The sequence below is a fragment of the Pleuronectes platessa genome, chromosome 18 (assembly GCF_947347685.1).
Source record: "Pleuronectes platessa chromosome 18, fPlePla1.1, whole genome shotgun sequence".
NCBI lineage: Eukaryota > Metazoa > Chordata > Actinopteri > Pleuronectiformes > Pleuronectidae > Pleuronectes > Pleuronectes platessa.
Window position 1 is genome coordinate 16,988,952 of NC_070643.1, and position 23,423 is coordinate 17,012,374.

The 23,423-nt window shown below is 45.0% G+C and overlaps 3 protein-coding genes and 1 long non-coding RNA gene across 7 annotated transcripts; 1 reads left to right on the top strand and 3 right to left on the bottom strand.

Moving 5' to 3' along the window:
• Window positions 1-208: 208 nt before the first annotated feature.
• pygo2 (pygopus homolog 2 (Drosophila)) lies at window positions 209-5,551 on the bottom strand. 3 transcript variants are annotated; one of them, XM_053446954.1, is made up of 4 exons: window positions 5,349-5,551; window positions 4,496-4,559; window positions 3,837-3,889; window positions 209-3,570 (listed from the first exon to the last, which is right to left on the bottom strand). In XM_053446954.1, the coding sequence occupies exons 2-4, from the start codon at window positions 4,545-4,547 to the stop codon at window positions 1,798-1,800; spliced, it is 1,878 nt and encodes a 625-aa protein (XP_053302929.1). In that variant the 5' UTR covers window positions 4,548-4,559; window positions 5,349-5,551; the 3' UTR covers window positions 209-1,797. The 3 variants fall into 3 exon arrangements, with proteins under 3 accessions (XP_053302929.1, XP_053302930.1, XP_053302931.1); XM_053446955.1 differs by lacking the exon at window positions 4,496-4,559; XM_053446956.1 differs by lacking the exons at window positions 4,496-4,559; window positions 5,349-5,551 and adding an exon at window positions 3,984-4,463.
• A 1,202-nt stretch (window positions 5,552-6,753) lies between these two features.
• Window positions 6,754-15,855, top strand: LOC128461823 (SH2 domain-containing adapter protein E). The gene is made up of 6 exons (XM_053446957.1): window positions 6,754-7,720; window positions 9,928-10,054; window positions 11,215-11,442; window positions 12,208-12,448; window positions 13,067-13,186; window positions 14,196-15,855. The coding sequence occupies exons 1-6, from the start codon at window positions 7,220-7,222 to the stop codon at window positions 14,377-14,379; spliced, it is 1,401 nt and encodes a 466-aa protein (XP_053302932.1). The 5' UTR covers window positions 6,754-7,219; the 3' UTR covers window positions 14,380-15,855.
• Window positions 7,340-10,192, bottom strand: LOC128461824 (uncharacterized). The gene is made up of 3 exons (XR_008342297.1): window positions 10,066-10,192; window positions 8,233-8,270; window positions 7,340-7,621 (listed from the first exon to the last, which is right to left on the bottom strand). It is a non-coding gene; the product is annotated as an uncharacterized LOC128461824 (long non-coding RNA).
• Window positions 15,856-20,488: 4,633 nt separating the features above from the next.
• On the bottom strand, window positions 20,489-23,270 carry s100s (S100 calcium binding protein S). Of its 2 annotated transcripts, none has more exons than XM_053446648.1 (4): window positions 23,179-23,270; window positions 22,016-22,061; window positions 21,485-21,638; window positions 20,489-21,257 (listed from the first exon to the last, which is right to left on the bottom strand). In XM_053446648.1, the coding sequence occupies exons 2-4, from the start codon at window positions 22,027-22,029 to the stop codon at window positions 21,060-21,062; spliced, it is 366 nt and encodes a 121-aa protein (XP_053302623.1). In that variant the 5' UTR covers window positions 22,030-22,061; window positions 23,179-23,270; the 3' UTR covers window positions 20,489-21,059. The 2 variants fall into 2 exon arrangements, with proteins under 2 accessions (XP_053302623.1, XP_053302624.1); XM_053446649.1 differs by having other exon boundaries at window positions 22,012-22,061; window positions 23,179-23,253.
• Window positions 23,271-23,423: the final 153 nt, after the last annotated feature.

Below are 23,423 nucleotides of genomic sequence, written 5' to 3' on the forward strand. Positions count from 1 at the left end.
TTATTAGAACATAAAAAATTGACAGACCCCTAAAACAAAGTTTAACAATATTTTTTTCTTATATGTTCTTGATTCACAAATCACCAGAGATAACTGCTTCTAAACGACCAATTATTTTCTCAAATGTTTTAATGAGATTTCCAACCCTCATTTTAATACAATTTTTATCACAAAAAAAAAAAAGGAATAAAAAAAACAGACAGACGAGTACAAAAAAATCTCTTTACTTCAGAGTTCAGTACCTTTCCCTTTCCCACCTGGTGTGGGACACAGTGGTTCCTCCAAGTTTCACCAGGAGGCGCCAGAACAGAGCAAAAGCACAGCACAAATACCAGTACAAAATTAAAAGGGAACAGCTGAGAGAGCAAGAAAAAGGCAATCGAAGGAAGTAAATAGTTATAAACACCTTATACTGTGACAGAAGTGGGGAAATGGGTATTTTTCGCTCATTAGTTATTTGGTCTACTTCAAGGCCTCTCGCTGCTCTGAGGCCAGAATATAAACAGGTCGGACACTTACTGCATTGGTTCACATGCACCCCCCCCGCCCCCTTTTTTTCTATATTTTTGTGTTTTGTTAAAAAAGGAACTATGAACATTTGATATGACATGATGTCACGACTTGCTATGCCACACCATTCAAAAGCACTGATGTCACGATTTCATGTGTACTGCAGAGATAAAAACAAACTGTTGACTCAAATGTACTGTATATAAAAAACCAAAACGCCATATTGTTTACAACCAAGACACATAGGTTCAACTCATTATCTTTGTTCATTGGTCAACTCTGCGGCATGTTCACAATGGATGGGGGGGGAGTTCCAGACAAATTTCGTCCTAATATTTACAACTACACGGACTTAACCCTCGATGTGAAGTGTGGGTGAGATCTCGGCCTGGGTCTCCTTTGGATTTATCAGCACAAGGTACAAAATGAGTACAGGGTCAAAGTGTGTGTGTGTAGGAATTATCAAAAGAACTTAGAAATTGACCCCCCCTCCCCCTCACTTGACATTTATGTTTCACAATACACATGATACTGTTTACACTGAAATATACGGATGTATTATTCTGTTTTCTTGCCCTTGATTCCAGGAAAATAAGTTGTGATGTCCTAGAATAAAGCTGTGATTCAATCAATGAATAAAACTCCAGTGCCTTTGAGTTTGATGGACTCTTCATTATTAAACTTTTTCATTTTTAAAGAATATATAAATTATGTACTCTAATTTAAAGCCAAGAATAATCAATGAATACTGTTCGTACTTTGGGTCAAAACACAGTCTGGCCATTATCCAACATTTCTCTCCCCATCTAATGTGGGTTTGTGTGTGTGTGTGTGTGTGTGTGTGTGTGGTGTTTGTGTGAGTGTGTTTGAAATAGCATCACACTCTTGTGGTGTGCAAGTGTGCCAAGTCAATCCCAGTCAGTCAGTGCGGGAGCTTCCGTGCCAGTCGGTTACAAAGTGTGTGAGGTAGTGTGTTGGTGTCAGTGCTTTGCTGGTTGGCAGGCTAGATGTCTGGAGGACTGTGTAGTTTTAACATTCATCATGATTTCACTCCTGTGGGCTGGGGAGAAGAAAAATCGTTTGCCTAGAGTCACTCAAAGTTCTATTTGTAAGCATGAATGTCAATGAGTGTGTTCGTCTGTGTAGTGAACGAGTAAAGGGCTAGTCAAGAGAAAACTGGGCAAGAAGCTGACATGACACACACGTCATTCAGTGAGATTAGAACAAAGATGTCTTTTTGTGTCCTTACGTGTCGCACCTCCACGCTGCTCTTTTGTCACCCACTCCTCAACTCTCATTAGCTGCCACCAGCTGGCCTAATCCCTGGCGCACAAACACAGCCTGGATGTCCTTGGTCTTGATACAGAAGTCACAGGCCCAGACAGCAGAGCTCTCACGAGTCAGCAGTCCGTACGCTGGCTCTGTCAGGCCTGTACAGTCACGGTGGAACCAGCGTTGGCACGAGGCCTCGCACAGGATGGCGTCCTGGTCGTCGTGGACTTCCGCCATACAGAGGCCGCAAGGGAAGACCATACCGGGGCCACCGAGTTTTCCGGGGCCAGAACCGGGCCCGGTCGAGGGGGCAGCAGGGCCGGGGGGCAGGGGAGACTGGGTGTTCGGAGTTGAGGTGGAGTTAGAAGGGGGGTTGGGGTTGCTGCCAGGAGTGTTGCCCCCATTGTTATTGGTCATGCTGTTCTGACCTGAATTGGAGGCTGCATTTGGCATCGAACCACCAGAACCTGGAGTGTTGTTCTGCTGGTTGTAAGGTGTGGAGCCGGGGGCAGAGTTTGGTGGAGTAGATTGTTGCTGCTGGGAAGAGTTATTAGAGTTTGGTGTGTTTGAATTGCTGGGGGGCTGTAGCTGGGAGGAAGGTGGATGCTGGGGCTGCCCTGATCCATTCAGGGGACCAGTGGGGGAAGAGTTAGGGTTAGACTGTGGCTGTGCCGAGGGAGGCTGACCAGGTGTATTGGCGTTGGGCTGCTGAGCGTCAGGGTGGCCAGGGAAGCCGCCCCCAGGCTGTGGTGGGCCAGAGTTAGGAGGAGGGCCAGGAGTGGAGTTATTAGGAGGGGGGCCGTTAGGATTTAGGTTATGTTGTTGTTGCTGCTGCTGCTGCTGTTGCTGTTGTTGTTGCTGCTGCTGCTGTTGTTGTTGTTGTTGCTGCTGTTGTTGTTGCTGCTGCTGTTGTTGTTGTTGTTGTTGCTGCTGCTGCTGGTGCTGCTGCTGAGGCCCAGACGGCGCCCCTCCTCCACCAAAGTTTTTTCCATCCTCGTTACCTGGCCCTGGCGGACTGGGGCCTGGGTAGGGACCATCCTGTGAGGTAGGGAACTGTCCTTGAGGGGGCATACCTGGTAAGCCTCCTACCATGTTTCCTCCAGGGCCACCACCCATCCCACCCATCATATTCATCCCAGGACCCATGCCCCCTCCCATGGAAGGCAGGGGGCCATGGGGGGGGCCTCTGGGGCCTCCACCGCCAGGTAGTGGTGGACTGTTAAATGGATGTCCACCCTGTCCGTGCTGCTGCTGTGGAGGCATGCCAAACCGAGGATGGGGCGGCCCCCCTCCACCAGGACCTCCCATACCCCCCGGTGACAACATGGGATTGAATCCTGGTCCGGGGTGCATGGGTGGACTGAAGTTAGGTGGCATATTGAACTGAGAGGGTCCACCAGGGGGGAATCCTCCGCCACCTCCTCCTCCTGCACTCCCTCCGCCGCCGCCACCTCCAAAGCCAGGCATTCCTCCAAAACCTAGCTGGTGGTGAGGCCCAGCATTAGGTGAAGGGCCAAACGGTGGCCTCCGCACAGGCTGACCGCCGCCTGGTCCTCCTGGGCCTCCCATGAAGCCCATGCCTCCACCCATTCGTCCTCCACCACCATACCCACCTCCTCCACTTGCACCTGGGCTTGGAAGAAACGGAGGAGCACCACCTGGTCCACCTGTCCCAGTTGGTCGGGATGGGGGCCCAAAGTCATCGTCAAAGGGGTTGGAAGCGACCAGGTGGTCCACCATGGGGGTAGGAGGAGGCGCAAACTCAGTGAGGTGGGAGAAACCCGCAGCCTAAAACGAAGGAGAAGAAATTAAGCAACAGTTATTTTCTCTCTGCATCAGTCTGAAAGGCCCTTTCTGTGTTTCCTTCACGAAGCAAAGTATTCAAATTTCTAAAATCAAGTCAAATCAGGGCAGCTGTGACTCAGGAAGTCGAGTCCTCTAAAAAATAAAAGCATTTTGTATAGCCGTGACCGATGCATGTCTGTGAATGGGTGGCCGTGACTTGTTCTGTAAAGTGACTGGAAAAGCACTTTAAGAGTCCTCTCAATTATTACCTGAGCCGTTGATTTCCTCGCCTTCTTCTTCTCCGGGCTCTTCATCTGAGAAGCTGAAAGATTAAAACAAGGAGGAGAGGGGTAGATATAATATTAGACAAAACAACCACCAATCGAGTGTGGCATCACATTTGGATTGGCCAATACCCCTGAGTGACAGAGTGGAGCAGCTTTAGACCTAGGGCCCCTTTTTTGTCTCCAAGTCCAACAGTTGAGATGGGAATCAATGATGGGACATAGACTGGCATGAGGACAAGATGCTTGAACATCCAGGCGTTACCATCACCCCCCGAGGTTGTTATGAAGCCTTGAATCGCAAAATGACCCAGGCGAGGGGGAGAGAGAGGCCGCAAACAGAGGCAGAAGAGGTAAGGTCAATGGGGGACACAGGGGAAAAAAAGAGACGAAGACATGAGGACGAGGAGACGCAGTTGGAGGTACATTGACAGCAAGATAGACATCAACCCCGTCCACAGGTCCATTCTGAGAGAAACAGCCACCACCGGAGACAGTCGTGAAGTTTACATGTGGGGAGGGGAGGGTAGGCGAGAAGGTTTTTTTTCTAACAGCACCAGTGAAGCCCAGTGCAGCGCAGTAATGGATGATCCCGATCTGACTGGGGGGTGGGTGGGGGGGAGATGGGTGAAGTAAATTCCTACCTTTGCTCCGTTTTCCTTGTCCCGCCTGTAGTCTCCCCGATTCGGCAGCCATTAGCTAATATGACTGTCGGTGAAGTGGCATGTCACCGTTCATATACAAGAAAAAAAAAAGTTAAAAATGACGACGTCTGGAAAAGGCGTATGTGCCGAGGAGGTGGAATGCGCCGTCAGGTCATGACAATAACGATCAAATGGATGTCATCGCAGCAGAAGCTAACACGGGTTGTTGTTTTTTGGGGGGTCGGCTGCTAGATTTGAGTTTTAACAACGTCGGGCCCAGGTCTGCAAACTCCTTTCCAGCTGCAAATAGTCCGCCTCGGTGTCTGTCACGCCGGGATTTGGTCACCAAACAGGCGTCAGGTAACCCTGAGCTGGTTCTCGCTATTTAGCACAAGTTCGCCTGGTTGCTAGCTTGTATTTTCCTGGGCTAGCTGGGTGAACCTGGTCGCTCGCCACCTGGCTCGTGTGCCGGTACAGGCAATGTTACACAGCACCCCCCCTTCTCTCTCTCTCTCTAAGAAATGATCACTTACAGATGTGTGGCTAACAAGCAGCTAGCTAACGCGAGCTAGTGACTGCCCTGGCTAACTAGCTAGCCACGTTACTCAATGTGGCTAGCTAGCCGCGCCGAGTGGCCGCAACAACTGGCTCATCGACGCGAAACTGCGAGTTTATCGCCACAAATCGACCACGTGCCCTCGGATACACTCATCACAGCATGTATGAGGCAAAGCAGTCGACCACGTCTCCGGGAGCTGTGGTCCACTATGCTAGCGTTAGCTTGCTAGCTAACGTTAGCATGCCACTGAAGATAGCTAGCCATCTTGCAGGCTGTCTGGGAAGCAAACTGTACCCTTTCTCCGCTGCGTGCTCTGCGGTCCCGTTAAACTGAGACTCTCTGGTGCGTCATTGCCAGGCAAAGCGGTCCTCACGCGGCGTGTGCTTGATGATCCACCATTCGGCTATAATTCATTCAAAAACGCAAATTTTGCCATAATTATCGTGGCCTTCTGTCGCCACCGGACAAAGAGGGACAAACAGGAGTATCGCGCATCGCGGAGCGTCTCATTCCGTCGGGAAACCGGGGGTGTCGGGAGGTGCGATCCGCGACTCGAAAACGATTTTCAGAGCATTTACAAAACCACCGACACACTGTGTGATTCATGTAACATCCAATTTATATAATTAATGACCCGATTGAGTCTTAGTGGTTCATAGTGTTTGTGTTTTGACTTTTAGAATTGGCGTCATACCTTTCACTGGTGCACATGGAGCAGCTCAGAACGAACCATTTCCTTATTATATGAAATGAAATGAAATCAGAGGTGGCTTTTAATCAAACAGCCAATTAAGCACATTATCATGTGACATAATGATTAATATACAATTAATGCCCAACATCTATTAGCATAGTTGTCAACTCATCATGTGTCTTTTATTAACAAATATAATGCATGAATGTAGGTAGGCTGCTGTGTAATGTAAATGCATCAGAGCAGAACCAATACTAACATTACGTTGATTTATATTAGAAGGTGTTTATGCTGTTATTTTGCTATCAACAACCATGTTAATTTAGCTGTTTTTTTTGTCAGAACTCCCACAACTGGAGAGTAACATAGTACATTTACTAAGATGTTGCTTTCAGGTAAAACTTTGAGGTAATTCTTTTACTTCAGTATTGATATTTCAGAAGATATGGACTAACAAAAACACACTTATCTGGTTGTTATGGTTATTATTTGCTTCACAAATTAAGATCTTACAAAGAAAACCCATACATGTGTATATAGCGGGTTATCTAAAATAATATGAATAAAACAACAACAACTACTTCTGCAACTGCTGCTGCGACTATTACTACTACTACTATTAAAATACTGTTTACAGAATTTTCCAAACCAAAGTTAGGGGTTAGACTATAACAACAACAACGACAAAAACAATATTTATATTAATATGAACTTTATTTACACACAAAGTGCTTGATACGACAAAAGTAGAAGTAAAAAGTTAAACAAAATACAAGAACAAAACATTTAGATTGATAAAATAATAATGAAACAGACAAGACGTGTAGGTAATAATAATTGTGTACTAGAAACAAACAATATAAATTAATAATGATTTCAAAGATGTTACTGATTCTGCAAACCTCCATCATGGCATGTAGAATTAAACATGACCGCCCACCCAGCTCTGCCTCCCCCATCCTCTCAACTTCACACACCCCCTCCCCTCTCTTCGCTCCAGCCTCAGTCACAGGCTCGTTGAGATGGTGGACGGCTGTCACACATCAGCCTCTCTGGGAATAGGACCATACAACAGAAGTAGGACAAACTTTACCTTCTTTCATCTTTCATCCCACTCTGAAGACTCCTTTTCCTCCAAAGGGAATACACTTCTTCTCTGGAGCAGGTGTCAGAAAACCACAAATGGGACAAAGTTGTATTTTTCCTCCCTTTGCCAAACAGGCATGAAGGTTGTGGGTGTTTTATCCTATAGTTGGGTATTTGAGCAGAGAGCGATGGGCTTTTAAGAGCATTTATGATATTCTCTGAAGTGCAGAGTGGAGCTCCTGCAGTCTGTCCTAGAATAAAGCAGCGGAAGTCTATTGTGGGAAAGGGCTGTGATTTCTAAAGGTGCGTCTCTGGGGCCCTGCATGGAGCTGAGAGGTGTCGGAGCAGGCACACAGAGGTTTCACTGGTTTCCATCTGAGCTGCAATGGCCAAGTGGTTCAAGGAGTTTCCCATCAACCTGAAAAATGGTGCCGACAGGATCCGCTCAGCCTCCGAGTCACAACCGAGAGCCGGTAAGGGCGGCCTGGTCGCCGGCATAGGCACCAAAACCTCCGGTTCCAAAACGAGCCAGCGCAAGAACTCCTCCTCTGACAGCACCGGCGGGGGAGTTGGGTCTCTCCTGACCGGGAGGAACCGGAAAAACTCGGCGGTGGAGCTGGGCAGAACCGGTGGGAGCTCCCCGAGTAAAGATGGGAAAGTATGGGACAACCTGTTGTCCGGGAAGAGCTGGAAAAACTCCAAAGCAGAGCCGGTGTTTGAGGAGCAGCACCGGGGCCCGAAGAGCTCCCCCCCAGCCAATGCCTCCTACATCAGCCGGCTGATCCGCCTGGACAAACAGGACAAGAGCCCCAACTTCAACAGCGGTACCATCAGCAACACAGTGGGAAGTGAGGCAGAGAAACCAGCCCAGAGCAAATCAGAACCAGTGAGTAACCATCTGACACCAAAACCTGTCAATACACCTAAAATATCCTGATGGAAATACGTTGAGAGGCTCGTGATATCTGTGCTGTTTGTCTTGTTTATAGACGTTTTTTATTAAATAATATCTCATCTTTTTTGTGATGAATGAGTTCAAATATCAAATATAAAGATCTTACAGGACTTTATTTAACCTGTTATATTTTCTCGAAGTAAAGATGCTGTATTTCTGTTCTGAAACATTTTCAGTCAAAGATAACTTAAATATCCCAGAACTAAAGACTAACTTAGTACATTTACTCTAGTATTGCACTCCAATAACTGTCAGGTACGTCTTTTACTTTAGTATTAATATTTCCAGTTTATGCCCCTTTACATTCCCATTTCACCACATTTCAGAGGAAATTTAACAAGATAAACACACCTATCTGATGGCTTTGGTTACTATTTGTCGCTTAGATTAAGATTTTATGCAGGAAACCCCCGATGGATTAAAAAACAATATGATGAACCTACCGAACAGAATAGCCTTTGAGTGGAAACAACTCTCAAACCTATGGTTAAAACAAACAACGTGTTATTACAGCAATTCAAATATTGATCAACAATATTCGTAAATAATAATATCAACAGTTTTCTGCATTTTGATGCTTTACAGTTACTTGTCTGTACGTTGCTCAAGTAAAACTACTGTAAATAAGTTTTTCTGCAATGTGGTATTAATAGTAGTACTTGTTGTAGCTTTTGTAGTATTTACTAAGTATAAGGTGCAAATGCGTCTCCAGTGTTGATATGATGATCAGCGTAAATAAAAAAACAGAATCAGTGGCCCCTTCCTCTGATTCTTGCAGCAGTGCAACAAAAATAAAAAGTGTTGTCATCAATATTAGTGACAATGAAGTGGCCCGGCTCCAGTCCAAGCTCTGAAAATTGATATTAATGGTTCTGCGTCTTCCTCCCCTTTGTCTCAGCAACACTCCATTGTGTCCACTCCTCCCAGTCACTCTGTCTATCTCTCTTTCTCTTCCTCCCCACCCCTCGCCCTCACACCCACCTTCCCGCTGCCTCGAATACAAAGCTGCGGTCAGACATGAGGCCTTCACCTCCTCTGGCTCAGTATTCCCCTTCTCTCACCCGCCCTCCCTCTGCCCCGTCCCTCTCTTTCACTAGAAATCAGGCCCCCTGGTGAAGGCTATCATATTATAAAAAGCATTGTGTCATTTGACACTCAGGTGCTATCCCAGGTTCCCTCCAGCTTGGCTTTGAAAAAAAAGAGGAGGAAGAGAGAAGGTGGTGGTGGAGAGAAGGTGTGAAAAAAGACAGATAAAAGAGAATGAAATGGGGGGTTTTATGTTTCAAAAAGGGAGTAAATCTCCATTCTCCATCTCAAATCCATGTAGCAACCACTTGTTTAATGGCCCTTACTGAATGTTAAAGCAAAAAAACATGTGTCTGCATTTGTCAGATTAAACCTCTATAAAATAAGAATGTAAACAACACTGAGTTATTACCTGTGAAACATCTGCTAGTTTATTGTAAAGGCAAACAAATGTGTGAGAGAGACGGCTTCACTTTACGGCCTGGTCTTATCTCTGGCTGGTTTAAACAAACAAGAAACGATGTGACGCTGATATGATGACGGGACAGAGGAGCTTAACTGGAAAAAAGGATGTTAACATAAAGATATGAATGTGAAGAGAATGGGCTTTTAAGCAAAGAGACGCTCTTCAGAAAACAATGTGTATGAGGAGACAAGATATTCTTCTCACCGAAGTCTGACATGTACTTTATTGAAGTAAACATTTTTGTCTGAGAAAACCCTTCATCCCTGTCGGATCAGCCTCAGTCTTCCACCTCTTCATAAACACCTCATCTTCCAATTGCAATTCATTTTTCATGTAAAATGTCAAATATTTTTCAGTTTCAACCTCAAATGTGAAAATTGACTCCTTGTTTCAAACATGGAACTTTATTTAATGCATTTTCGTTTTTTTGACTGTTGCACATACAAAAATACTTAATGCCATTTTATATATATTATTTAATAAACAATCGTAATCAAATAAATTCAAATGTATAAATTTCTACCTGCCATTGTATTTTTGCTGGAATCATCAATTATTGTGAATCTAGTGTCTAAACTATGCATGGATCCTATTGATTTCCCTGTGTGTGTGTGTGTGTGTGTGTGTGTGTGTTTTGTTTTTGCAGGTGATAATTCTTGAGGATTACGCCGATCCATTTGACGCTCAGAAGACCAGAGAGCAGAGAGAGGCAGAGCGTGTCGGGGAGAATGATGGATACATGGAGCCTTATGATGCCCAGCAGATGATCACTGGTGAGACTCACGTTTAACACTGATATGATCTCACTGCCTTGTTGTTCCAGTAACACTAGGAAGACAATCTGCGTCCGACCACGTATCCTCAACCACAGGATTCTCCTTCTCAGTCTCTCCGGGCCGAAGCAGTGAGAATGTGAACCCGCTCCCCCAGTGCTCTCTGCACCCCATGGGTTTGCCACAGCAACTCCGCTGCATTCGGACAATGGGTGCAGCTTCCTGCCCCTGCTTCCTCTTTCCTGTCTCTGTTTCCTGGTACTATTCTCTAAAAAGGAAGTTGGCCCTCGGTGCCCCCCCTCCTCTCGGATACAGCTCTGTGTAAACCCCTACATGGACCCGTCTGCCCATTTATCAAAACTTCCCAGCATCCAGGATGACTGGTGGTCAGTCGTCCAATCGCATTTGCCCCCCCCCCCTCCCCCGACCTTTCCTTCCATCGCTCCATTGTTTTAACTAAAAAGAGGGTTACACAATAGCCTGCTGTGAATGTGAGAATGCTTTATCGCGGTGCTTTCGAGTAGCTGTCACTTCAATCAGTGCCACTTCCAGGCCTCCTCAAAGAAGTCTGCAGAGGATGTGATGATGTGACTCAGTCAATTTAAGAGGTTTAAATCACAGCGAGGAAGTCGGCAGGGGTCCGATGTCACTGTGATTCAATAAGCAAAGCCGTGAGATCATTATTAACACTTTAACATCAGATACCAGAAACTAAACTTATATTTAATGGGTGTTTAACTCTGAAATAAATTCATCACGACTGGTAGTTGAAATTGATATTCCCACTGACAGGAAGGACAGAAAAAATCAATTTATTTTAAATCCAAAATTCTAGTTCCATAGATGACCAAGGTTGTCCACTGTGTGAGGAATATTTTTTTTTAGATCCATGGTATATTAAAGAGGTACAGACTTTTTTAAATCATACAAAAAAAGTGTGCACAAAACATGTGACATGAAGATTCATGATGTACATGAGTTTGTTGCACATGAAATCCAAAGTTTTCTCTGTGAAATTAATATAAAAACAACAACTGAAGAATCATACAGAAGGGATTTGAGTGGGGCGCAGACTGGCTCCACCCGACCATCCATCATTTTACTGTTGGTTATCTGAGGACTCAATCTTAATCTTTAATCTCATGTGTTCCACCTGCCAGAGATCAGACGTCGGGGCTCCAAGGACCTGCTGAAGGTCTGCGTGCTGAGTGAGGGGATAGCAGAGGAGGGCCAGACCGCGCCCCTTCAGATCTATGACGTCCCTTATGAGGGGGGAGGTGATGGTGACAAGCCGGTGGTCACACGGCCGGAGCTGGATCCTCGTCCCTCCACCGAGTACGAGCTGCCGTGGGAGTGGAAGAAGGATCATATCGTCAGAACGCTGTCCGGTAAGTAGATCGAACACAGACTGATAACCGAATACTTTTACTTTGAAAGTGAGGGAGTTTTCTTCTGAAGACACCTGAACTGAACTTCCTGCACATTTTTAAATCAACAATCCACTTCTTTGCATTAGTTATTACAAGAAACCAAAAAGAGGGCTTATTCCCAACAGTCTCCTTAAATTAAATCAAGCTGCACCAAATTGCTCACACTCATTTATCATTTCCCACCTTTTTTCACCAAGATCCGAGATCTGGAGAATTGGTGAAAAAGTCAAAAAGCTCCTGCAAATCTTGCAAAGTTAAAGAAAGTGATAAATAAATTCCTGGATCCATCCCTTCGTGCGGATCCATGCCAGACTTCAATGGGTTCTTTGTTGGCCCTTGTTCCATCCTTCCACCAAGTTCATGATAATATTTATTACCTCCTTGGCAGACGTAACAAAAGTGAATTGCTGATTCCAGGCTGTCACTTTTTCAATTGTGATACTGGATCATCCACTGCAGCACCAACCCTGCCTCTTCTCTGCCCTTGATCCATATGAAAAATATTTGGTCAAAAAACAAGTCAGGCCTGCGCTCACATTTATATTTCATATCCCGCACAGACCAACAGCATACTAAATAATATTTTCCATGAGACATCAAAGTGATGTCTTCTTATTCTATATTTACTGGAGGCGCCGGCATCCAGTTCAATCTTGGGCAGAAGGGAATCTGTTATTTCTCTACATGAATTCATATCTTCTCTCCTGACTCTTCTTCCCCCAGCACAGTTTGACAGCCCTGAGCGCCCGGCCAAAGATGAGACGCCTCACCCGACACTCACCAGGCAGCCGCAGCATCCGCCCACCCAGCCGCTGGCTCAGCATCAGCATCTGAGGCAGAAAAGCTGGACCCAGAAGATCCTGCGATCGTCGCCGCCGACCCTGACGCCGTCCTCCCCGCCGGGCAGCGGCCCTGACGCCGAGGTCTGCCGGTTGGACCCCTCACTGCCCCTGGAAAAGCAGAGGTATCAGTTCTACAATGTTGTATATAGAATAATCCAGATTATGGGCAAAAGACAAATTTTTTTTATTGATTGTACCTCAATGTATTTTTCCTTTTTGCAATTAAACTCACTCCTGAATATTAATAATCATGTGATTTAGTAACATTAAAGTATCACTATGTAACTTTTACAGCGCCCCCTGCAGCCACACATGGTTATTAAACCTGTTTGGCTCCATGTCCCAGCTATTAAGTAGTTTTCATGTAGAGAAAAAAAAAAGCTGGAGGGTGGATATTACCCATAATCCCCAGCTTCCTGGACCACAAGATCTGCCACTGAAACAAATTCCACAAACTCTGTTGAGAATTCTTCACTTACTATTGGAAATAAATAGATTTATAAGTAACAAAGCTGCGACTATCAGGAGATCTGTACCCACTCACCAAAGTTACAGGCATTCAGGGTGAGTAGTGGGATGGAAGTGACTCCATTCCCCCTACACTGAACCATCAAACTCATTTTAAAGCTACTGTTTTAAGTTTAAAACATTACTTAGTGTTGATTTAAGTGTCATTTTCTGCACTTGATCAAAAGCAAATTAAATGTAACTTCATCCCCCCCCCCTCCCTCCTGTCTCAGCTGGTACCACGGCTGCGTGACCCGCCAGGAGGCCGAGTCTCAGCTGCAGTCCTGCAAAGAGGCCAGCTTCCTGGTCAGGAACAGCGAGTCGGACAACAGCAAGTACTCCATCGCCCTCAAGTGAGTGTAAGAGGACAGTGCATGGGGAGTGTCCAAAGGGCTGAGAGAATAACTCTGTGAACTCATATTGGTCTCATCCTGCAGCGTATCAAAGGAATAACATAGGTCCGGAAAAATTTAGTTTAACATTTTAGATTTTACGGCTATTACTATTCAGTACTTTTATTATGCAGATGGTGATTGCATGTATAAAGGTGTATCTGCTCTTTTGTAGTGATTCAGTGAAGTAGGGATTTGGCTACTGAGCTTGTTTTGTTCAAAGTGTCTTAGAAAGCCCAACAAGGCTGCGCACATTTTGGTGCAAAATAAATAAACATATAAAAACATATAAAAAAAACTAAAATCAACGATAAATCTGTACCAGTAACAAATAATATATCTAACAGGAAGTTTATGTGTTTTTCCTCATTTGTTAATTTGTTAGTTAGCAGGAATACGTAAAAACTGCTGGGAATTTCTTTTTCTCATTCGTTAACATGCAAGATAGGACGTTTTTTTCATAGAGAATAGTTCGAGGATCTTTGTGAAAATACCAGACATGTTTAGGATTCTGATATTTATGACTGCAGACCAAAATAGAACTTAGAATCTTGTGAATTTAAATGTGTTTTCTTAAGGTTTTCTCAAAAGGAGAGTGCCATGTATTCAAAGCCTGATACAGCATATTCTTCAGTTTTATACAACTCCATCATCATTGCAGTAAAAAAAATATTAATCTGCTGCTAAAAGTATTCCCTGATAAAGTTTACTCCTGTTTGAGAATATATTCTACAGAGAGACGAGCTGTTGTGGAAATATTTACACTTTAATAAAACATTAATAAAGCATTTTTTTAATATTTACATCCTCATTTGTCGTGACTGTGTTGAGCTGAGTATCACACACATGTCAGAGGGTATCACGAGATGTTACATGAGTAGAAACGTTGCATACTTGCCAATGAAAGCTTAAAAACATGCATGAATGATGTATGAATCAATAACATTTATTCTGGTTGAACTCTCCTCAGGACGAGCCAGGGCTGCGTTCACATCATGGTTGCTCAGACCAAAGAGAGCGGCTACACCCTGGACCAGAGCAGCTGTGTGTTCCCCAGCATCCCGGAGGTGGTGCACTATTACTGCACTCAGCGTCTGCCTTTCAACGGGGCCGAGCACATGACCCTGCTGCACCCGGTGCCTCGCGTCCACTGAGGACTCCGCCCGAGCACCACGTTAGGTATACAAAAACAAACACACCTCTGGGCCTGCTCGGACGCAACGTCTCCTGACATCAGTCACAGTGAAGCTCCACGTGTACTTCTGTTGCCATGTCCCTTTTCTACACGTCCCACTGTGTGACCCGACTGTATCACCAGACTTTACGTGTGTTTTTTATTTGAACTGTGTGATTTTGAACACATTTTTGCAGCTCCGCCTCAGTCTTGAATCTCTGGACGTCTTCACCTTTCTTTGTTTTATTGATGCAAAACACACAGGCTGATGTTTTGCATGTGAAGGCTCAGTGGAGACCAGGAGGCACTTTTATTGATTAAATGTGACTTGAAGTTTTTTTTTTAAAAGTGACTCGTACACAGCTGCATTGTTTTAATCCTTATTAAAAGATACATGTGCTAATTTCTGCAAATTAAAATGTATTATGATGCAGGAAGTGCTTCAGACTTAGATCACTGTGTTGTGTCTCTCTGCCTCTCTCTGGTGGATGTGCTGGTACACTACACCAGCTTCACCAGCACAATAAGTCTTTTCTTGAACTTCCCAGTTGATAAATACCATGCACACGTATCATGCGTATCTTTCCACTTATCAAGATGTAGACAAACACCAGCTACTTGATCTTAATAGGTGCAGCAGATTTCAAATTCACGCTCCTTATACTTGTTAGTTTTCTGCAACCGCTGCCCCCTGAGGTTTTCCTCCGTCTTACTGTGAATGAGGGAGTTGCTTCTACTCTGAACTGTGAAGAGTGAGTGATTCACCCTGATGTAATGTGCAGGAAGGAAAAAATGCACTGCAAGATATAGTTGGAGCTTTCTAGGACAAGGACTGTGGCTGTGTTTCATTTGAGATTTTTGGATAAATAACACCGCAAATGCCAGTGGAACAAATGACGAGATACACAGTGATGAGTGAATGTCAAACTTCTGTAGGATTTATAGACAAGAAATTAGCAGATATTGAAATAATGGAAACAAGATTTTTTTTTTACAATTATGTATCAGGCCCCGGTTGTTTCTCGCCTTCAAAGAAAATTAAGCCGAACAGCAAAATGAAAATTTGTGAATGTGTTATATTCCCTGTCTTCTTTTTCTTTGTGTTTTCTAATTATAAAGCAAACACCTGACATGGTTTGTCTTGTTTGGTGATATGCTGGAAATCCTTTGCTCTGCAACACAGAGGGATTCAAACCCTAAGTGCCATAAATAAGGTCCTAGTTTTGACTTGTATCCCATTTTTCCTGGCAGCCTGACACCTCTGTGTCTTCTCTGTGATTTAAGGAAGCCGGTTTGTGGTTCTTGGCAGCGCGCTCACAAAGAAGTAATCCAAGGAGACACACCTGTTATATACATTTTTCACCGTTGTCTTTTGATATGTGGAGACCTGATGTTCAGACTTTGTAAAGGAAACGCTAATAAGAAATAAAAAGATCCCGAGTCTCGGTGCTGGAGATCCCCGGTGCAGCTTCTCTCTGACCCCAAATAAATCAACAGCGTAAACAGCAGAATGTGAGTGTGATTGTGTGAATGATCAAAGTGCTGACTCCTCCCAGAGGAACCGGCCTCCTCGCACATCCTGGGATGACTGAATGGGGGCATGTTGTTGAGCTTGATGAATCTTTTAACTGCGAGAGTTTGATTGTGCTTTCAGCAGTTTGCTCATTTGTCTGGAAGTTTAGATTGACATGCTTCTTAAAGGGAGGGGGGGGGGGGGTCAATGAATATACCAGGTTGAGGGGGAAAAGGTCCAGTGGAGGAGATTAGGTTTAAGCCGAGGATCGTGTTGAGCACAAATGGATCACCTGTAATGAGCACTGCAGTTTGTGCAGTGTGTACGTCTAAGGTAAAGGCGGTTCTAAAAATAGGATAAATAGTATAGTATCATTACACCCATGTCAAGGACGCTTAATGTCAAGGAGGGGGAAAAAAGAAGAAGCAATTGACACCATCCCTCTCTCCTTCCCTCCTTTTCTCACATATCATTCGCCCCTCTCCTTTACCTTCCTCACTGTCGGTGTCATCCGAGGCTGATATCTGTCGCTCAACTGTTTGTCCTTGACTCACCGAGACGGGACGCCATCGCCGCTTGGTGCCAAGAGTTCGGGCTTAAATTCAGGAAGGCGTCTCGTTTCCTCCAAAACCAGAGATAACGTTAAGTCGTCCCATCAACGTAGCGTTACCTCATAAATAACTGTTTGCTGTTTCCTTCTGAGGCAGACTGAAGTGGAAATAAAGTAAAAGTACCGATGTCTCTCAAAGGTTTCTTTAGTATTAATACATAAGTGTCAACAACAACATTGTCCATGTGACTGGTTTATCATTAAAAAATTGCATTATTACATTCAGTTAAACATTTCAGTAGAGCACATGACTCGGCCAAGGCTCAACTGTTCCTCCAAAAAAACACTTTTAAAATGTAATAGATCTGAATTTTTATTTGGATTTATACCAAATTACAAACACTGTTAGATATTCTAGATCAAGATCCATGAATTCTTCTCTGAAACATCAATGACAATGGCCAAAAACATTTAATGGTTTATTCAGAGACCTATGTCCCTCCCTTCCACCGAATGTGGATTTGTTTTTATCCCTTTATATCTAGATCTAGCTGCATCCAATCACACACACTCACAGATATCAGTACACTAATTATGCATGATTATTTGCATCAAGATCCATGAATTATTCCAAGCAAGAATAGTTAAAATGTCAAATAAATCCCACATCTCATCATGTTACAGAAAGTGTTAAATTGTGGATCCTCACCAGAATTTAATAGATTCTTTCCTGACCCATACCACATCCTTCGCCCCCAAGTTTTGTGTTAATCCGTCCAGTAGTTTTTGTGTTATCTTACTCACAAGCACACAAAGAAACTCTAGTGGTGAAAATGTACCTCCTTGGTAGAGATAGAAATACAGAAATACAAATATACTGAAAGGGTCATAAGTCAAATTGCTCTCCCAGCAAAACAATGGTCCATGTGACTGGTTTGTCATTAAAATTGAATTATTCCATTATCTTAAATTATTTACTTGACTATTTTTGGCTCTTTCCTGAAGCTGCTAATGACACAAACAATTGACATGTGACACGGGGCCCCAACAACAAGTGCTTTATTGTTAGTGGCCACAAAAAGATTGGAAACTAATGGTCGAATGGTTCTTTGACAGTCGGTTGTATGTCTAAGCTCAAAGAATCTGAGAATCCTGCACTGGACAGTAACTGGAAACCTCCCCTGTCAGAGTACAAAGTGCAGTATTTCCCTGTGAAATGTAGTACAGTACGAGTGTAGCGTATGAAACTTTGTAATTCATAAGTGTCCCGGCTCCTCCTTGGCAGCCAGCTGCAGCCATAAGGTTTCCCTGAGGCCCTCCGTCGAGATGGATTTCATGAAGCTGAGGAAGAGGGGCCTTCTCAAGTTCTCCCCGAGAGGGAGTGAGCTCCACCTGGAGAGGAATAACTCATCAGATGATTATAAACCTGGATCCACCTACGCTGCTGCATACTTGAATGAATAATCTCATTTTGTTCCCGTGTGTGTGTGTGTGTGTGTGTGTGTGTGTGACATCCTACTCTCACAACAGCCGGCCTCTCAGGCTTCTCGTGGCAGTCTGACATGATCGCCCGGCTGACTGCGCCTGATGGACGGTGCGACTGGAATCCAGGGTGTCGCTTGACCTGCTCCGCTGGTAATCGAAGTGCCCCTGCCATCGTTATCAGATGCCTCAGACTCGGCGGCAGTGACACGGCCCTGGCTCTGTGCTGCTCATCTCCTTTCCCCCGCGGAGGTGACGCCTGCCACGTGTGATCCATCAGCGGAGACGTTTGTCTTTCCGTTTGAATCGTCTGGAGAGGTCAGCCGTGTTTTTAGATACTGTTTGTGGGACGTCTTCCAGCCATTGTACGACTGAGTACGGTTGAAAGGGCCATTTGATCGAGTGTTAAGTCACTGGAATCACTCATGTCTCACTGTGGATCCCAACTGATGCAACACTTCTACAAGCACATAATTCCCATATTCATCCGCCTACGAACATGTTGAAATTCCCCTTTGCTCTCAACCTGACGCCAGAAGAAGAGTTCAGTCTCAAACACTAAATAGCTCTTGTTCCCTATGAAAGACCCACATCATTCCTGTTGCCACTGCTGCTCCTTTTAAATTCAAACCAGTTAACATCATATAGAAACCTCATTTACTGTGTCGGAATCTAACCAAGTGCATTTACGTGTACATTTACTGCATTTAAAACACAATACCCAGTGTTGTTGGGCCCTTGTCCCTTTTCAGATGACTATGACTTGTCATTGGTTCAACTTAGGGGGAAGCGCGGTGGTACAATGGTTAGCTCTCACACAGACAGGGGGTTCCTCCCAACAGTTGGAATCCCTGTTGGGAGTTTGTACGTTGTCCCCATGTCTACGTGTTGTTTTTTTCTCGGTGTGTCTCTTGGCCAATAGCTGGGATTGGCTAGGATTAAACAGCATACGTGATGGTTGGAGGCTTTAGGGTTGTGGCTCAGGAGAATATTGTGTCAAAGTATGAATTAGTTGTATTTTCTTCTTTCTTGTCCAACTGACGACTTCACGACCCCTGAGATTTATCCTGTGACCCTTTGGAAAGGCCCCAACCCCCAGACTGGAAACCACTGCTGCATTTAAGCTCCACTTTGACCTGATACAAAAGTCAAATGTTAGAATGTATTAAGTCTAAATATTGCTGATAATACTTGTTGTATTGTTTCATTGGTGCTTTAAAGGATCTGTGCACACGGACACTCATCCTCTTGGCATATTAAATAATTCTCCCTTTTCCCACCCATGCACCTGCACATTAGGGAACAGATGACCTGACTCCAGGTCAGCTTATTCTGTCCACCCCCTTTAAAAGCAGTTGATTAATTGGTCCTGTGGAAGGAGCCGGGCTGCAGCAGGGTTAACAGTGAACGCCCTCTTGTTTTTTTTATTGTTTACCTATCTGCGGGGCCGTGCATGTTGAGCTCAAACATTCAAACCAGCCAATCAGAGGGCGCCCTCACTCGAGGAATGAAAGCAAATAGGGTGAGCTCCGCCCGTCGACACTAACTGACCTGTTTTTTTTTTCAATTCTAGGTAAGAGGAGGCGGTTGAGCTCATAAAACGTTTAAGCACATTACATCCCCAAAACATTAAGATCTCCTTCAGCTGCTGAAGTTTTCTAAATGACAAGCTGCGGTAAAAAGCCAACAGGGTGGAAGAGGACATGTTGATTTACTTATCTGTGTGTGTCTGTGTGTGTGTGTGTGTGTTTGTGTGTTTGAGACACTGAGGGACATGTGTGCTAACAGTCACAGCAACTCCAACATTCCTCTGTGATTATACCACCACTTTCCAAGTTACATACTTGACTGATGTACTCCATAAATTGGATTCACTCCCCGCCTGCGCTGCTCTTCCTTCATTCACAAACACACACACACACACACACACACACACACACACACAATCGACGAGACGCACAGTTACACACACCCTCAGCCCGTCTCTCTCTTTCTTTCCTCCTCTCTTTTGAAGAAGTTTTCCATGCAGATCCAAGTCAAACATCTGGCTCAGCTTATATCTAGTGGAACAAGACTTGCAGGATATTGTTGGCAGGATGCATGAACTGGAGCAGTTTACTCTGTGGGAATCCCCAATACACACACACACACACACACACACACACACACACACACACACACACAAACACACACACACACACACACTAACACTGATGGACGCTCACACACAGGAACACACTTGCTTTTTTGCTGACAGAGTTTATCTGTGCACCACTCAACTTGATTTCCAGGTGCGGCGATTCATTCCCGACATGTTGAGGAATATTTGTGCAGCATTGAAAGGAAGTGAATGTGAAACCAAACCCAAACACACACACACACACACACACACACACACACACACACACACACACACACACACACACACACACACACACACACACACACACACACACACACACACACACAAACACACCACAGTTGGTTGTTGGTTAAATGCAATGTTTAATATCGTTGAAGAATGCATTAGTTATTACCCCAAAAAACGATTACAAAATAGGTGCAGGAAAGCGGGTAATTCATATTCTGTTGTTAAAACACTGAGTACATACAATGATACGATCATCTTTCATTTATATTTATATGTGATCAGAAGTTATTCATGTGCAAGAAATGCTCAAACAAGCCCAGTGTGCGTCCTGCAACAAAACTTCCTCTCTCTCCCCCCCCCCAGTGCCTTTATTCAGAACTTGCAAGAAACTGTCTAAACTGCTGCTGGATGTGAGCTGGAAGAAGTTGGAAGATTCCTCGTCCTGTTTGTGAAACAAGCTCCGGATGTGCTTTTGGAATGAAAAAGTGTTGCAGGGAAAACACTGGACTCCTGCTGAATGCCCCCGTGCCCTGTGAACCCACAAACTATCTGCTGGAACGCTTCCCTTATGTGTAGCCGGAGTGTTTACGAATTGCACAAGACAAATATCCATTCCAGCTCTGTCCTCTCTGTCTCCTGATTTACAGCTCTCTCCCCTCCTCCTCATCTACCTCCCTCTCTTCTTCTCCCCCACTTCCCTTTCCACCCCTCTCCCTCCCTCCACTCTTCTCCTCTTGCACGGCTTCAATCTTTCTTCTCCGCCGACTCGGATTTGCTTCCATCTTTCGGCTTCTCGTCTGTTTTGTACTCCAGGAAGAAGTCGTTGCAGGCGACCGTGAGGGCACCCATCAGGATGATGAACTCGGTGAAGTCCACCTCCCCGTCGTTGTTGGCGTCCAAGTCGTTCATCACCTTCTCGACTCCTTCATTATCTTTGGAGCTCTGTCAGTTGGGAACACAGAGGAAGAGAGAGTTAAGAATGTGTTCCCTGTCATGTGTGTGTGTGCGTGTGTGTCGGGGGGGCATACATCACTGCACAGGCTTGTTCCAGCTTGTGCCGTCAGTGTATTTGAGCGCATACCTTCACTTCTGTGTCACGTATCTGCAAACTGCATCAGTGTGTTAGTGTGCAACCAAATATGCGCCTCTTCACACACTTCTCCTCTTACCCCCAAGTAGCTCCCCAGCTCCTCCACCAGCAGCTCCTTCAGCTCGCCCCGACTCAGCGTGTACTTGTCGCCCTCCTTCCCTGAGTACTTGTGGAAGGTCTTTATGAGGATCTGCATGGCGCTCTCCAGGTTGGAACTGGGCTCCTTGGACATGCTGGGGAGGGGATCGGGTCAAAAGGTCAGACTCCTTCACAAAACGCCCGCTCCAGGCCCCAGCTGCATGTGCGGCCACATAGCAAACCGGGGCTGAAGCCACCTCCGAGACAAAGTGATAGTTGGAAAGGCAGAAGGGTGGAAGGAAACATAAAACAGAGAGATTGTCCCATTTCCACAGAGAAAGGGGTTGAATAACACTCTGCGGGTAATGCAGAGGCTATTACTGACCCTAATTTGGGAAGTCACTGTGTGTGTGTGCGTGCCTGTGTGTGTGTGTGTGTGTAACCTTACTGGGTGCTACATTTCAGAGGTTTGGATAGATAGGTCAGAGGATAGCGTTGGGAAGGTTTTTTGTTTCGAAACAATCTTACACACATTGTGTCCGGCATGGTGCGGCTTCTCTGCTGGACTGGTGGAGAGACTGTGCACACACAGACACAGACAAGGCACAGTCAACAATGCAGAGTTTGAGATGGGACACTTCTCGTCCCTATTTTGGTTTGTATCACCTCACGTGCTGCATGAAAACTGCACTCTGAACAGTTGAGCTGTTTTGATGGTTCTGATGAGCATTGTGCATCGGTGAGAGGTTTCCTCAGTGTAAGAATCTTCTCTGTATGATTCAACAAAAGCTTTGTGCGTTCGGATGAGTGCGCTCATTTGCTGCCACGCTCAATAAACCCACAAAACTTCAACTTAAAACCCCAAGTTCCAAATTAAAAGTCTGTGGTATTATTTGGAGTTTAATCCCCAACCACACACACGAAACATAAACAGAGGGAGTCATCCAATCTGTCAATCAATCCCCTCCTTCCCTCCGTGCATGATTTATTAACCAATCAGCTGTTACAAAGGGAGACAGGGATGCTCATGCCAGTCACCGGTTATTGCCTCTTGTCATGCGGCCGTGCATTGTGCCGCGGAGGTCAGAGATGTAGGCGGCCGAAACAAAAGAGGCTGCGAGTGGACACCAAAGCTGGATAACTGGGAAATCTATAGGGGTCATTAGTCTCACTGGCTGACACAACACAATGGGAAACCATGGAGACCGAAAATGCCAACAGTAACACAATATTGAACAGGGTTATAATGCATATGCACTATGTCAATGAACAAAAGAGAGATGCGCAATGACATTACATGTAAACAAAGGCTAAGTCCATGTCATGCTTTTATTATCTTTTCTTTCGTGAATAATAATAATGTGCCATTAACGCCATTATATTGTTATTTCATGATATGACTTTGCAACAAATCCCTATTGGCTTTGCTTGTTTACACATTTCATTGATCTGTATTTCTTGTCGTGCATGTCTCAAAAAACCCAGTGAGCATGAGCTACAAAAAAGTAACACAAAAAGTCTACAAAATGAATCGCACAGTTCGGCTTCTCGATGTCTCTCGATGAGCGTCCACGTCCCAGCATCTTAATGCTCTAGGAGGGTTTTCATATTACGCAGATGATACACTTCTTTACATGGCAGCCATCGTCAGATACACAGGAGAAAGTACAGTGAAGCAATGTGTGTGTGTCTCACCTGAGTGTTGATGGAGGGCCTCCTTTGTCTCTGAAGAGGTGCAGGGGACGGAGCCAAGCTAGAGATGGATGTGGGAGAGAGTTTGCCTGGGGCTTAAATATCACCTGCCTCCCTCCCTCCCTCCTCCCCCCCTCCGTCTCCCCCCTCCAACTCCCTCACCCTCTCAACGTACACACCCGCCAAATTTGTGTCTCTGCCTCCCCCCCCTCGCCCCGCCCTCTCCACCTCTCTCTCAAGGTGCTTTC